At 42.6% G+C, this 16,238-nt stretch overlaps 1 protein-coding gene and 1 pseudogene across 1 annotated transcript; one reads left to right on the forward strand and one right to left on the reverse strand.

Moving 5' to 3' along the window:
- Positions 1-3,236: 3,236 nt before the first annotated feature.
- On the forward strand, positions 3,237-3,353 carry LOC124799484 (annotated as a pseudogene).
- Positions 3,354-3,849: 496 nt separating this feature from the next.
- On the reverse strand, positions 3,850-4,476 carry LOC124799053 (trypsin-1-like). Its single transcript, XM_047262591.1, has one exon. The coding sequence runs from the start codon at positions 4,474-4,476 to the stop codon at positions 3,850-3,852; it is 627 nt and encodes a 208-aa protein (XP_047118547.1).
- Between the last annotated feature and the right edge of the window lie 11,762 nt (positions 4,477-16,238).

Genomic DNA, 16,238 nt, shown 5'->3' on the forward strand with positions numbered 1-16,238 from the left:
AAATCTGTTAAGTTGGAAAAAACTAAGAACATTTTTGTCTACTGTTATGCATGTTGCAGTTGTCTACTTTTTGTGTTGTTTACATTCTTTCTGCTTTGCTATTCCTTGTTGATTTTGTTTTGTGCCAAAGTAAACGCAACCTTGCAAAATTTCGGTATGTTACTTTAATTTTGGACACCAGTGTATACATACGTGCATTACGTTCATAGGACGCCTCCATTAAAGGTCTTTACATAGATAGTCAGGTAGCAGTTAGAGTTGACGGCAAATTGAGTTCATGGTTCAGAGTAGTTTCAGGGGTAAGACAAGGCTGCAACCTGTCTCCACTGTTGTTCATATTATTTATGGATCATATGTCGAAAACAATAGACTGGCTGGGTGAGATTAAGATATGTGAACACAAAATAAGCAGTCTTGCATATGCGGATGACTTAGTTGTGATGGCAGATTCAATTGAAAGTTTGCAAAGTAATATTGCAGAGCTAGATCAGAAATGTAAGGACTATGGTATAAAGATTAGCATCTCCAAAACGAAAGTAATCTCAGTGGGAAAGAGATATAAACGGATTGAATGCAAAATAGGAGGAAGAAAGTTAGAACAGGTGGACGATTTCAAGTACTTAGGATGCATATTCTCACAGGATGGTACCATAGTGAAAGAACTGGAAGCGAGGTGTAGTAAAGCAAATGCAGTGAGCGCTCAGCTACGATCTACTCTCTTATGCAAGGAGGAAGTCAGTACCAAGATTAAGATATCTGTGCAACGTTCAATCTTTCGACCAACTTTGTTGTATGGGAGCGAAAGCTGGGTGGATTCAGGTTACCTTATCAATAAGGTTGAGGTTGCGGATATGAAAGTAGCTAGGATGATTGCAGGTACTAGTAGATGGGAACAATGGCAGGAGGGCGTCCACAATGAAGAAATCAAAGAAAAACTAGGAATGAACTCTATAGATGTAGCAGTCAGGGCGAACAGCCTTAGATGGTGGGGTCATGTTACACGTATGGGAGAAGCAAGGTCTCCCAAGAGACTCACGGGTTCAGCAGTAGACGGTAGGAGGAGTCGAGGTAGACCAAGGAGAAGGAACCTGGATTCGGTTAAGAACGATTTTGAAGTAATTGGCTTAACATCAGCAGAGGCACCAATGTTAGAACTGAATAGTGGATCATGGAGGAATTTTATAAGGGGGACTATGCTCCAGACTGAACGCTGAAACACATAATCAGTCTTAAATGATGATGATGATGATGTAAGCTCCATCTAAAGGTGACTGGTCACAACTGAGAGGCGCGTGGTGTGTAGTGGATCTGGTTGGTGATGTGCTCTCATGGTACTATTGTGTACCACTGGCTATGTACACAGCACTTTCCCTTCCATACACCCTTGAATTACCAAATTAACGACTCTTTGCTGCATGAGGAGGTATCCTAGAAACTGAACGCGTGTTTTATTCAAGCTGCACCGTAAATATGTTTTCTTTATAATTTTATTCAGTACCTAGAATTGTAATCTCCAGCATTTTTGTGTATCATTCAGAAACCCTCTCTACCGTCTGTAGTGATTGGAGGCTGCGTTACTTCACTTAAATACCTCTAGCTGTCTGAAGTTTCATTTCAGCATATATGGGGGCAGTTCAATAAGTAATGCAACACATTTTTTTTCTGAAACAGGGGTTGTTTTATTCAGCATTGAAATACACCAGGTTATTCCCCCAATCTTTTAGCTACACAACACTATTTTTCAACGTAATCTCCATTCAATGCTACGGCCTTACGCCACCTTGAAATGAGGGCCTGTATGCCTGCATGGTACCACTCCACTGGTCGATGTCGGAGCCAACGTCGTACTGCATCAATAACTTCTTCATCATCCGCGTAGTGCCTCCCACGGATTGCGTCCTTCATTGGGCCAAACATATGGAAATCCGACGGTGCGAGATCGGGGCTGTAGGGTGCATGAGGGAGAACAGTCCACTGAAGTTTTGTGAGCTCCTCTCGGGTGCGAAGACTTGTGTGAGGTCTTGCGTTGTCATGAAGAAGGAGAAGTTCGTTCAGATTTTTGTGCCTACGAACACGCTGAAGTCGTTTCATCAATTTCTGAAGAGTAGCACAATACGCTTCAGAGTTGATCGTTTGACCATGGGGAAGGACAGCGAACAGAATAACCCCTTCAGCGTCCCAGAAGACTGTAACCATGACTTTACCGGCTGGGGGTATGGCTTTAAACTTTTTCTTGGTAGGGGAGTGGGTGTGGCGCCACTCCATTGATTGCCGTTTTGTTTCAGGTTCGAAGTGATGAACCCATGTTTCATCGCCTGTAACAATCTTTGACAAGAAATTGTCACCCTCAGCCACATGACGAGCAAGCAATTCCGCACAGATGGTTCTCCTTTGCTCTTTATGGTGTTCGGTTAGACAACGAGGGACCCAGCGGGAACAAACCTTTGAATATCCCAACTGGTGAACAATTGTGACAGCACTACCAACAGAGATGTCAAGTTGAGCACTGAGTTGTTTGATGGTGATCCGTCGATCATCTCGAACGAGTGTGTTCGCACGCTCCGCCATTGCAGGAGTCACAGCTGTGCACGGCCGGCCCGCACGCGGGAGATCAGAAAGTCTTGCTTGACCTTGCGGCGATGATGACACACGCTTTGCCCAACGACTCACCGTGCTTTTGTCCACTGCCAGATCACCGTAGACATTCTGCAAGCGCCTATGAATATCTGAGATGTCCTGGTTCTCCGCCAAAAGAAACTCGATCACTGCCCGTTGTTTGCAACGCACATCCGTTACAGACGCCATTTTAACAGCTCCGTACAGCGCTGCCACCTGTCGGAAGTCAATGAAACTATACGAGACGAAGCGGGAATGTTTGAAAATATTCCACAAGAAATTTCCGATTTTTTCAACCAAAATTGGCCGAGAAAAAAAATGTGTTGCATTACTTATTGAACTGCCCTCGTACTTGTTAGTTGATTCTCTATAATCTTCAGTTTTACGCCTTAAGGTTATTTGCCAGAGTATCTTGATATTTAGATCTTTCCTGTGTTATTAAACCTGAAGGTGGTGTAACGTTTGAGTGGGTGATATTACAGCTGGAAATCCCACAAATATACAATTTTTATTAGTGTGCTGGAGATATTGTTTCAGTTCTTGAAGTCTTTGATGTTTAGAAAGTTTCATTACGTCCGCTATATTCAACAATATAATTAGATGTTCTGTTAATATCTATGGGCAACGGCCTTGCCGCAGTGGATACACCGGTTCCCGTGAGATCACCGAAGTTAAGCGCTGTCGGGCGTGGTCGGCACTTGGATGGGTGACCATCCAGCAGCCATGCGCTGTTGCCATTTTTCGGGGTGCACTCAGCCTCGTGATGCCAATTGAGGAGCTATTCGACCGAACAGTAGCGGCTTTGGTCAAGAATACCATCATAACGACCGGGAGAGCAGTGTGCTGACCCCACGCCCCTCCTATCTGTATCCTCCACTGAGGATAACACGGCGGTCGGATGGTCCCGGTAGGCCACTCGTGGCCTGAAGACGGAGTGAGTTAATGTCTACGCTGTTAACAGCAACTACAAAAGCATTGGGATGTGCACGTCCAATGAATTATGTCGTGTATCAAGAAAAGTCTAACTTATGACTTCCTTGGATATGACTGTAGCAGTTAAACGTGTCAAAATTTCAGTGTGGTGTGGCATAGGTTTATATGAAAAGAAAATTAAAAGTTGATGTATGGCAAATTTATTAATTGCACATTACACAACAGTTGGTGTTCTTTTTTTTTATTTGTGATGCCAGCTTCAAGTATTCGACAAAAAAATTGGCTAAGATGATCCATGGCTTAGACTCCGGAAGTCTGCTTGATCCAGGACCTCAGGTTGGCCACGTTGGCGTAAATTCCCGGGTAGCCGTCCCAGCCGCATCCATAGCCAGAGGAGACGACGCCCACCTGGGTGGAGCCGGACACCAGAGGACCGCCGCTGTCTCCCTGGCAGGCGTCCTTGCCGCCTCCGGACACACCTGCGCAGATCATGCGGCTGGTGATGCTGCCGTACGAGCGGTTGCACGTGTTGCGATCTATGATCTGGACGGTGACGGCGCGCAGTGTGTTGGAGACGCTGCCCTCGTAGGAGGTGTCTCCCCACCCACTGACTGTTACTGAGGTCCCAGCAGAGGGCTCTGACGAGGTCAGACCCACGGCCTGCACGTTGCTGCTGAAGCTGAAGGCGTTGGACACTTGCAGGACGGCGATGTCGTAGTCGTTGCCATCGTAGCTTCCGTGCATGTGTGCAGCGGCTATGTTGTGGGTGGAGCCACCGCTGCCCCTGGTGGAGGTGCCGGCACGCAGCAGCATCTGGCTGGGGGAGTAGCCTTCCGCGCAGTGGGCAGCAGACAGAGCCCATGTACTGCTGATGATGGAGGCGCCACACATGTAGTTGCCCCTGACGAAGAAAAAGCCAAGGTACATCAGTAATATTTATTTAATCTCTTACAAGAAAATCAGTTAATAATTTTCAAGAACACATGAAATGTATTCGCAGTTGTGAAAACGAACAACCTTCAGCTGAATTAGGGAATGCTGACAGTAAAATTTTTTTGCTGAATAGACCCGAACCCGGAGTTCCTGCTTTACGTGATCTTTCGCCTTAACTGCTGTGGCTATTCGGCACGACTCGCGGCCAGATCCGAACATCCGTATGTCATCTAGCCCCCATTCGTAAACACATTATTTAATTCCCGTACAGGGGAGAACATTAAAATTGAAAGTCGCTGCCTGATATTGGCAGGTAAGCATAGTATTCCAGTTCCACCGCTGTTAAAAAGAACGATGCAATGAGGCGTTCCTGCTAATAACACAGGCACTGCAATATCCTGTCTTCATAAACGTATAGGCGCAATGGGATATAAATTGATAAGATTTCTCATATTTCAAGCCATGTGATGTGACAGATATCCACAAGATTTGTGTGAGGTTTCCCCGGGCATTATCAAGATCCTGCTGTACAGCAACACCAAATACACTACTAGCCATTAAAATTACTACACCACGAAGATGACGTGCTACAGAGGCGAAATTTAACCGACAGGAAGAAGATGCCGTGATATGCAAATGATTAGCTTTTTAGAGCATTCACACAAGGATGGCGCCGGTGGCGACACCTACAACACGCTGACATGAGGAAAGTTTTCAACCGATTTCTCATACACAAGCAGCAGTTGACCGGCGTTGCCTGGTGAAACGTTGTTGTGATGCTTCGTGTAACGAGGAGAAATGCGTACCATCACGTTTCCGACTTTGGTAGAGGTCAGATTGTAGCCAATCGCGATTGCGGTTTATCGTACCGCGACATTGCTGCTCGCGTTGGTCGAGTTCCAATGACTGTTAGCAGAATATGGAATCGGTCCGCTCAGGAGTTAATACGGAACGCCGTGCTGGATCCCAACGGCCTCGTATCACTAGCAGTCGAGATGACAGGCATCTTATTTGCATGGCTGTAACGGATCGTTCAGCCACGTCTAGATCCCTGAGTCAACAGATGGGGACGTTTGCCAGACAACAACCATCTGCACGAACAGTTCGACGACCTTTGCAGCAGCATGGACTATCAACTCGGAGACCATGGCTGCGGGTACCCTTGACGCTGCAGCACAGAAAGGAGCGCCTGCGATGGTATACTCAACGACGAACCTGGGTGCACGAATGGCAAAACGTCATTTTTTCGGATGAATCCACGTTCTGTTTACAGCATCATGATGGTCGCGTCCGTGTTTGGCGACACCGCGGTGAACGCACATTGGAAACGTCTATTCGTCATCTCCATACTGGCGTATCACCCGGCGTGATGGTATGGGGTGTCATTGTTGTAGGTCACCTCTTGTTCGCATTAACGGCACTTTGAACAGTGGACGCTACATTTCAGACGTATTACGACCAATGGCTCTACCCATCATTGGATCCCTGCGAAACCCTACTTTTCAGCAGGATAATGCACGACCGCATGTTGCAGGTCCTGTACGGGCCTTTCTGGATACAGAAAATGTTCGACTGCTGCCCTGGTCAGCACATTCTCCAGATCTCTCACCAATTGAAAACGTCTGGTCAATGGTGGCGAGCAACTGGCTCGTCACAATACGCCAGTCACTACTCTTGGTGAACTGTGGTATCGTGTTGAAACTGCATGGGCAGCTGTTCCTGTAGACGCCATCCAAGTTCTGTTTGACTCAATACCCAGGCGTATCAAGGCCGTTATTAAGGCCAGAGGTGGTTCTTCTGGGTACTGATTTCTCAGGATCTATGCACAAAAATTGCGTGAAAATGTAATCACATGTCGGTTGTAGTATAATATATTTGTCCAATTAACAGCCGTTTATCATCTGCATTTCTTCTCGGTGGAGCGCTTTTAATGGCCACTAGTGTAGTTGCTGTAATTATTTTTAAAATCCCAATCCTTGAGATTACATGTTAGATCACTCAAGTAGGGAATATCTAAAAACTAAGCGTATCGGACTTCGACCACGGGGCTAACCATTTTGTATACTGAATATTTAAACATCACTCACCTGGATACTGGGACAAAACCTGATTCGAAATTAAATGAAATGACTTTGCTGTTGGTAACGTAATGAACAGTGATGTTAAGCGCTATGTTTCACGAGAAGTACCTTTTTGTATTCGAAATTTTAGGTGCAGTCCTATAGTGTTACGAAAAAATTCCTACTGCCAAAATTCAAGTCAAACCTGCGCCTACGTATCGTCATGGGTATCTTTTCTTTCTTAGTATTTCACTTATTTCTAGAGCAGATGCCAAATTACGGCGCTTTTCGAAAATAAAGACGCAGTCGGCCCTCACGTATTTCCAATGTGGTGCAGTTTGCAATTACTTACAACAGCAACTGTTAAGAAATATTCCTCCCTAAAAGCTATAACTGATATCTTTTAAAACAAATAGCAGACTGAAATCTGCATAATGAAAATATGTAGAAGTATTTCAAATATCTTGCACTGTACAGATGTCTAGAACAACAAAATATTCATTAACAAACATCTTTCTTGTTTTACAAATTCCAACGATCTTTCTTGTATTCCATATGCCTTTTAGTGTTTAATTTTCGGCCAAATACAGGAATATTTCAATCATTATTCCAGAAGAGTAAAGAACAACTATATCTCCAGTAAGAAAACGAAAAGTAATAATAACTGTATTCTTTGCATGAAAATTCAAAAATTCGTTGTATCGTTATAAGTACATCGATTTCGGTACAACTTTAATCCTCCCTGGTGAAAATTCAGTTTTTTTCACTCACAGATATCACTATTGGCCACAGTCCTCGGTCTTTCCACCAAGTTCTCCTTATTCTCAACAGAGGCTAATACCCATGTATGTCAAGGGGTGTCTTTCTTTCTCTCCAGCGTATATTATAAAAACTGGTGGCGTAAAAACCGAAAAAATTAACTCCCATCCCGTCCTTCATAATTTAGAAAAATTTACCTAAACTTACATTTCACCTGGACACTGCGAGAAAATTTCTGCATTGCTTTAAAAAAATAAAATTAAAGAAATAGATACCTTGCGAACGAAACTCGTCAACGCGAAATCGTGTTCCCTTTCAAATGTCAGGGTAATCCTATCTCATTAACTTTCTGCATAATCTAGATTATTTCGCACATGAATGCTGGGCTCAGGCTTATAATCTACCCGTCAGCTCTTCGTTTTGAGGTTGCAAAAATTCAACAACCATGTAAACAATTCAGTATTACGCCGGTTTAGCTCAAAATATATTATGTATTTCAGAAAAAAATGCTCAGCTTCCACTTCACATCCAGAGAAACCATCCAACACTAGTGAACTGAGATTCTACGCAGATCAGCAGGGTAGGCAGTCAAGGCAGACCACACCGCGACGCGATATTAACATGGACAAATAACTTCCTATAATGTGCACAACTTCCCATTATGCACAGATACCTATTAACAGAGACAGGAAATAGTGAAATGCATAAGGTAGTGCTACAACCATTGGGATGTCGAATACCGTCACCCGGAAAAGTGTACAAGTGATGTAGCTCATCAGGAGAGTTTGTAAACTAACGTCTTAACTCGTATTCATCTGCTGCAGGGACCTACATTTTGAAGTGAAATAGATCATTAGTCACCTTTAATGTGTACCGGTAAAGTATGTTCCTACACGTACCTCAAGTATTCCTCTTTTCGGAGGATATCATTGTGCCAATGTCGCCTACAACGCGCTATATAAAATTCATTTCCTCTCTATAAACCAGAACATCTTTTCTTATGCCCTGAAAGATTTAAAGATATCTCAGCGGCACTAAAATTGAACAATCTAGGCTTCAAGATAAGTACACGTATTATATTTTGGACAATTATTATCTTAGAGTTGTCTACCAAACAAAATTTGCAAACAGCATAGATTGCTCTCGTCTTCGTTGTTTAGAGAGAGGGTAACCTAAAAATGCGGTTGATCGACAACTCACATGGTGTAGTACAGTTGCCATGGATACTGGGAGATGCTGACGGTAGAACCACCAACGATCCTGCCTTCCAGACGGGGCCTCAATGGCTTCCTCCCTGGAAGGCGCCTCGGCAGGGGAGTGGCGCCACAGAGGGCCGCCACCAGGAGCACAACCAAAGCAGTCCGCAGCATCTCTGTAGGAGCACCTGATATTAACAGCAAACATTCAGGCTTATATATGGCTACGAATCCTGCGTCATAGCGAGACGTCAAAGTGAGCATGTAATTTTGTTTCCACGTCCATTGCCCAACACTTTCTAAACCGGTGACTTGTTACATTTAAGAGAATCTGATAATCAGTTATCTGCCCTTGCGTCTTTTATTAGTGTGCTCATGAGGTGGAATTTACATTCTCTGAATATAATGCTAAGCAGAGAAGTGGATGAACAACTTTAACCCAAAAAACAGAATTAACATCCTCTTAACAGGTCACATGGGCGTCCGCAAAGTGTAAGGGGCAAGAAGGGGCACAACAGTTCCCCAGTCTCTCGGAATCTGGGACACAGATGTTTTATTCAATATGGAATTCTCATATACACTCTAAGGGGGGGAGGGGGGGGGACGCATCACGGAGGAATTATCCGAAGGGGATGGAAATTGGTCGGTTGATGTGACGTATATGTACACAAACAGAAATGATTACAATTTTATAAAAATTATTCAAGAGCAAGTGCTTCAGATATTGAACAGGTAAGTAACGGGTTGGTCTTGGTATTTACGCAAGCAGTTATTTGGCCTGACATTGACTGACAGTATTTGGATGTCCTCATGTGGCATATCGTGTCAAATTCTGTTCACCTGATGCGTTAGCTTGTCAAAATCCCGAGTTGGTTATAGGACACTGCCCACAATGCTCCAAACGTTCTGAATTGCTCAGAGACCAGTCGGCATTGCCGGCCAATACAGGGTTTGGCAAGCATAAAGACAAGCAGTAGAAACTCTCTACCAGTGCGGTCGGGCATTATCTTGTGAAATTTCAACCCGACATGACTTGTCATGAAGGGCAACAAAACGGGGCGCTGATGGTAGCCAAACTTGCTCTACTATGAAACGATATTGTACCCCAGACGATCACTCCTGGTTATCGGGTTGTACGGGTGGAGACAGTCAAGTTGGTATCTCACCACTGTCTGGGGCATCTCTAGACACGTCTCAGCTGTTCATTGGAGCTCACTTCGAAGCGAGACTCATCACTGAAGATAATTTACTCGGCATTGAGATTCCGGGCATAAGACTTGCCTGGAGATGTCATAGACAGAAGTTGTCGCCCATCGTACGACCCGACGGCGATCGTCCACTGGATTTCATAGCACGACACCTTCGGTTGTCATCCGCGGCCCCATCCTTTTTTGTCTTCTAGTATATTTCTAAAAATAATAGTCTATGATTCCACTAAACCGAAATTCTAGCATAACCTGGACGACCACAATGAGCTATGGCCTTAGCAATAAATGCACGAGTTACATTTCTCTGGTAATCACATTTGACGTGAAATTACGTCGTTTCCATTGGTTCAACTGCAAAATTTCCGCTGACGTAAATACAGGGCAGATATAAATGTCTGGAGAACAATGCTGCAAGATAGCCCCCAGTGCCTTTTTCTGTCGATTTCCGATACCCTCTATTGTTGGACACGGTACAGGTGTGTGTATATTATTCATCTTTACGCGGCAGATCGTTGTACTGGCCCCACAATAACGTGGTCGTATTGTACAGTAGGTCTGCTTGTTTAAATCACGACAAAGCCTTTCTGAAAAGTAGTCAGTTGTCCTTCAGGTAAAACATGTTCTCTGGAACATTAATACATGCGATTACATCTAATTCATTTTTGCGATACTTGTAGTTTTACATTTCAGGTTCATGGTGAATTTTGAAACTGTTCTCTTTGTGAGAGGAGTTTCCCCAAAAGATGATTCCATAACTCATTAGTGAATGGAAGTAGGCGCAATAAACTAACTTCTTTATTTTTGAATCGCCTATTTCTGCTCTCATGCGAACTGCAAATGCAGCTAAAATAATGCGTTTCATTAAGTCTAGAGTGTGCGTTTTCCAGTGTAGGTTGTGGTCAACTTGTAGCCCTAACAATTTGACACTGTCTAGAGCTTTAATTTCATTGTTTGAATAATTTTACTTATACGGTCAGGTATTGTTTGTGAGGTACTAAATTCTATGTACTGGATCTTGTCAAAATTCAGTGACAAGCCGTTTGCTGTGAACCACCCGCTGATACAAATATTTCATTAGCTGAAATATTTGTAAGTATCAAGTGAGTTAGAAAAAAAAACCACAACAACTCCGACTCTTTCCACATCCCAGGGACTCCTCTCCAAGGGATCCATGGAAAACGATAAATGTAATGTAATGCCCATCATCTCGCTAATGGTCATGGTTATTGTGAGTAACACTCTGCGCCAAATACCACAAATTTGCAATGAAAAATTGGGATCTCCTTGGTTTTGCGTTTGGTGCATTTTACTGGCTTTGAAATTTAGCTAATATATCGAATTTTTCTTTAGGCTTGGGTGGAGGTCTCTATCTATCACTGATTTCGGGAAAATTGATCTGATGTGTTATAGTGATTTGCTGTCGTGCCGTGCTAGCGAAAAAGCCAGACTGAAATATCCACAACATTCCTCATATTTCATAAATGGTTTGAGATATCCAAACGAGATTTTGGCAAACGATAGCATTCAGAAAGGAGAGTATTTTTTCATAGCCTTATTATGCAAAACTTCATTATCTACTGCGTTATACCACCAACTAAAGACTTTTTAGATGGATACTGTAGTTTTAGGGGCCATCGATAGTTGGTGTAACGAGGAAAGTTTGTTTTGGAACAACATAATCAAAGACACTGCACGCTTGCTTATTTTTGCACCGAGGATGTGCTATTCCATAAGCAATTGACCCTAGTTTTTCTCAACTCAATTCTTCACACCCCCCCCCCCCCCCCCAGGGAACGTCTCATACCAGACAAGTGTAACCCCAATATTTGCGTGGTAGAGTAATGGTGGTGTACGTTGACATAGTGTAGCTGAAGCGAAATAAGGTGAACCAGCCCGCATTTGCCGAGGCAGATGGAAAACCGCCTAAAAACCATCCACAGACTGGCCGGCTCGCCGGACTTCGACTGAAGTCTGCCTATCGGATTCATGCCGGGGACCAGGCGCTCCTTCCCACTCCGGAAAGCCGTGCGTTAGACCGCACGGCTAACTGGGCGGGCCAGTTCTTCACTTACTAAATGTGACAAACCTCTGTTTCAGAATTCTCTCGCAATGGTATCTGCATATCTTAGTCAGGTGCCATTGTGTAAACTCGGCTGTGTTTTAACAAAACAAGCAAAATTTAATATGGCAACATGAGAAACGTGTAGGTTTTACTCAAAATTCAAAGCTCATGACACTTCTCTGAAAATTAAAACTGGTTAACAAGCCCAAGCGAAAAAAAAAAATCGCTATGATTTCAGCGGAATGCTTTTTAGATACTAACAAAAGCAGAATGACAGATCTTTTTCAATAGTCAGCATACAAGTGTGGGCATGGAGGCGCTCGACTTAATATTTACAAAAACTTGAGCAAAGACATCAGTTTAGAACAGCACTTCCCCTCCGGCTCTCGGCATTACCTCTACAATGCAAACTCGCAACCGCCAACACTACCTCCTCACACATTCCCTGCTTACTGCGTATATCCCAGGCACGGTATTCTGCGTTGCGAGGCTTCCCTACAGATGATGAATTTGGCATGCAGGTTAGGGACTATTAATTTCTGTTCCAGATTTTGGTGAAAGTTTTTGTTGAAAGAGGTCCTCTTATTTAAAAAAATCCTTGTGTATCTGTAACTTTAAAAGTTTATGTAAGTGTTTAAGAACTTGAATTGTTAGGTTCATTGTAGCGTCTTAAACTAGAACGATCACATAGATAATATTGTGGGGAAAGGAAACCTAAGACTGCAAACTGTTTGCTGATCTCTAAGAAAACGTAGCAGGTATGTTAAACACACTGCTTACATCACGCTTGTCCGCCCCTTTTCTGGGTCGTTGCTGTGTGCTGAGGGATCCGCAGCAGATCAAACGGGGGCAGCACGTTTTGTATTATCGTAATGTAGGTAAGAGATTTCCACTGATATAATACGCATCCTGGGGTGGCAATCGTTAAAACAAAGCTATTTTTCTTTGCGGCAGGATATTCTCTTTCATTCACCAACTTTGTCCGCCGACTGCGAAAATATTTTTCTGATACCCACCTACATAAGGAGAAGTGGTCGGCATAATAAAATAAGAGTAATCAGAGCTCGTACGAAATGATTTAAGAGATCATTCTTCCCGCTCATCGTTCTCGAGTAGAACGGTAGAGAAATTGCTTGAAGATAGTTCGATGAACCCTTTGCTAGGCACGTAACTGAAAGTTGCAGAGTAATAGTGTAGATGTAGATATTAAATGTTTCATGATGAATTTCAAGGCTTATTTTGTTAATGTTAAAAAGCCGTTGAGGAAAATAAATATTTTAATGGTATCTCTCCTTCCCGAAAATATTGATCAGTTCGTAATCTTTCCTTCTCATACTATTCATCCTAAGAGATTTTAGTGTTGGACTGATAGGAAACCTAAAGTCGAGTGACAGAAATAAAACCACAACAGTAAAAGTAATTAGCACAACCAATATATACATATACAGGGTGTCCCATTTATCTTGACTACCCCAAATAACTTTTTGTCCAAATTACAAAATATTTCAAGCAAATGTTCTTTAGCCGTCAGGGGGACGCCAGTCAGTATCTTTGCTTCGGTGTAGCTTTGCTTTTTACAAAGATATGAACAGCGGTATGACTTTTTTTAAATGACATCCTGTATTTTTTATTCTGTAATTCATTTCCTCTCATAAAGACCTATTCAAAAATGTATCACAGTGTACTAATCACTGATACACAATGTTATTAATTACATAACACAACACTGACTTTGAACCCGGGTTCACAAACTCATCCACTTGCTGCAGTTGTCAAAAAACAAATGAAAACCAAATAAAAACATGACACAAAACTGACTTTGACTCTCCTGTGCCACTGCCCAGGAGTAGAACATTCACAGGTGCTCAGAGTGGTGGCCCTGGACACCGATACACTGGTGCACTCGTTGAATGAAAGAATTATTTACTGCTTCTAGTGTTGCCTACTGAAGAGAATTACAAGCAAGCACAATGCGTTCCTGCATGTCCTCTGGAGTTGTTGGAATATCTCTAAATATCCCCAAAGAAAAAAGGCCAGAGGATTTAAATCAGGAGATCTAGCAGGCCAAGTAACTCTCGACCAATTCATCTGGCAGGATACCTTCGGTTCAGAACACGACGTGCGCGCGTGGTATTATGTGCTAGACGTCTGTCGTGTTGATACCACATAAGCATTCTGGTTCTTAGCTGCACTTCATCCAGAAGAGGAGAAAGAATTCCTCTGAGGAAGCTGGCATACGCTGAGCCGTTTAGACTACCGTTGATGAAATAAGGGCCAGTAATTGTAGTAACAAGCATCCCACACCATACGTTAACTCTCCATTGACGTTAATGTTCCACCTGTCTAAGCCATCGTGGGTTGTCACTGGACCAATAATGCGTGTTTATTGAATTTACCTGTCCTTAGTTTGAGGAGGAACATTCATTGGTAAATAGAATATTGGAGAAGAAGTTCGGGTTGGCGAGGATTTGCTGCTGTGCCCACTGACAGAAATGTACACTATTCTGGAAATCATTCCCACACAATTCTTGATGTAGGTGTACATGGTAAGGATGGAACAGATGACGTGTAAGAATACTACGTACACTGGTTTTAGGAATGCCAGGCTCGTGTTCAAGCTGTCGTGTGCTCCCTTGTGGATTCATAGCAACGGAAGTGAGAACTGCAACTACGGCAGCTTCGTCTATGCGAGTGCTACGACGATTGCGTTGTCGTGGGTTGAAACTTCCCGTTTCCTGAAGCGTCCCAACAAGACGAGAAAACATCCGCCGGGAAGGTGGGTTCTTGTCACGATATCGCTGTCTGTACAGTTCCTCTGCCTGCTTAGCATTTCGCCTACCTTCAAGAACACCAACAATAAAAAAAAAAACATTATGTCGATGCAGTTTGTAGGAAGGACTGCCTTCACTGTATGCCTACTCTACACAACAGTATTTAAAATGATTAAACTACTGTACTAAATGTACCTGCACATAAGGAAACATTTTTGGAATTACTGTTCTGCTAACTTATAGTCCTCATAGATGAGTAGCATTTCTACCTTTTCTTCGTTGGTGTACATTCTACTCACACAACTCTTCAAGTAACGATGGTTGACGGAATGACGAGTGTGCATTCTGCTTATGTTTACATTTGTCCTCTGTCAACGTCAGCACGTGGATGTGTTCCATTAGCCCGAGTACCTGAACTAAGCGTTGGGAGCGTCAACGTCAATGTTGCGTTATGTAATTAATAATTTTGTGTTTCAGTGACTGGTACACTGTGATACATTTTTGAATAGGTCGTTGGGAGAGGAAAAGAATTACCGAATAAAAAATATAGGGCACCATTTAAAAAAGTCATACCGCTGTTCATATCTTTGTAAAAAACAAAGCTACAACGAAGGCAATCAGGCTGATTGATGTCCCCCTGACAACTAAAGAAGATTTGCTTCAAACATTTTGTAATTTGCATCTGGACAAACAGATATTTAGGGTGGTCAAGATAAGTGGGTCACCCTGTGTGTTAATTTTGGCTGTCATTTGACTTTAGATTTCCTATCAGTCCAGCTCTAAAATCTCTTAGGTCGAATACTATGAGAAGGAAAGTTTAGGAACTGATCACATATAGCAAAATATGTTCTCAGTATTTTTGGGAATGGAGATAAGATAGAACATCAGTATCATCAGTCCACGTTACGGAAAATGCTGAATTACGAAAACAGCCTTGTCACACATTACATAGTTCTTGTCTTGATCAGATTCGATTAGATTCAGTTTTCGTTCCATGGACCCAAAAATTAGACAATTCTCGTGGGTGTGGAAAAACTCAGAGCGTGGAACATAAAAAACATGAAAAATTTGAATATAATACTCACTATCCTGATCAGTCAGGGGACTGTCAGAATAGTTGAATACGTTACAGTAAACTGGAACTGCTAAGTTTTACAAAATTAATACACTGTCAGAATGAAACACAGTTGTACACCTTTAATAAATTTATCATACACAAAATACCTAATCTTGACTGTTGTGGCCAACTGCTATTAAAACTGAAATCTAACAGACAATTTTACTTAAGCTGGTCTAACAGTCCCTGTTAAGATATTCATCTAAAAGGTAGAAGGAGTAGCCTATCAAAAAGTCTTTCAAACTCTGTTTAAACTGTCCTTTATCTGAAACAAGGTTTTTATGGTTACTGGTAACTTATTTAAAATGTATGTTGGTGAATACTGGACCCCTTTATGGGCCAATGTTGGTGAATACTGGACCCCTTTATGGGCCAAGTTAGGTGATTTTATGTCTTCATGTAGATTCTTTTTATTCCTGATATTGATATTATGTATTGAGCTATTGGTTGGAAATAGAGATACATTACTTCCAACAATTTCAATAAGAAATAAATATACTGAGAAGCAGTGTCTAGAATACGACGTCTCTTGAGAGGTTTCTACATGGTGTTCTCGAATTTACGCCACAAATGAGTCTTATTA

This window comes from Schistocerca piceifrons, chromosome 5, assembly GCF_021461385.2.
Source record: "Schistocerca piceifrons isolate TAMUIC-IGC-003096 chromosome 5, iqSchPice1.1, whole genome shotgun sequence".
Classification (NCBI taxonomy): Eukaryota; Metazoa; Arthropoda; class Insecta; order Orthoptera; family Acrididae; genus Schistocerca; species Schistocerca piceifrons.

Bases quoted from the DNA above. Each gene is read 5' to 3' on its own strand.
- LOC124799053 (XM_047262591.1), bottom strand. From the start codon at position 4,476: ATGTACCTTGGCTTTTTCTTCGTCAGGGGCAACTACATGTGTGGCGCC.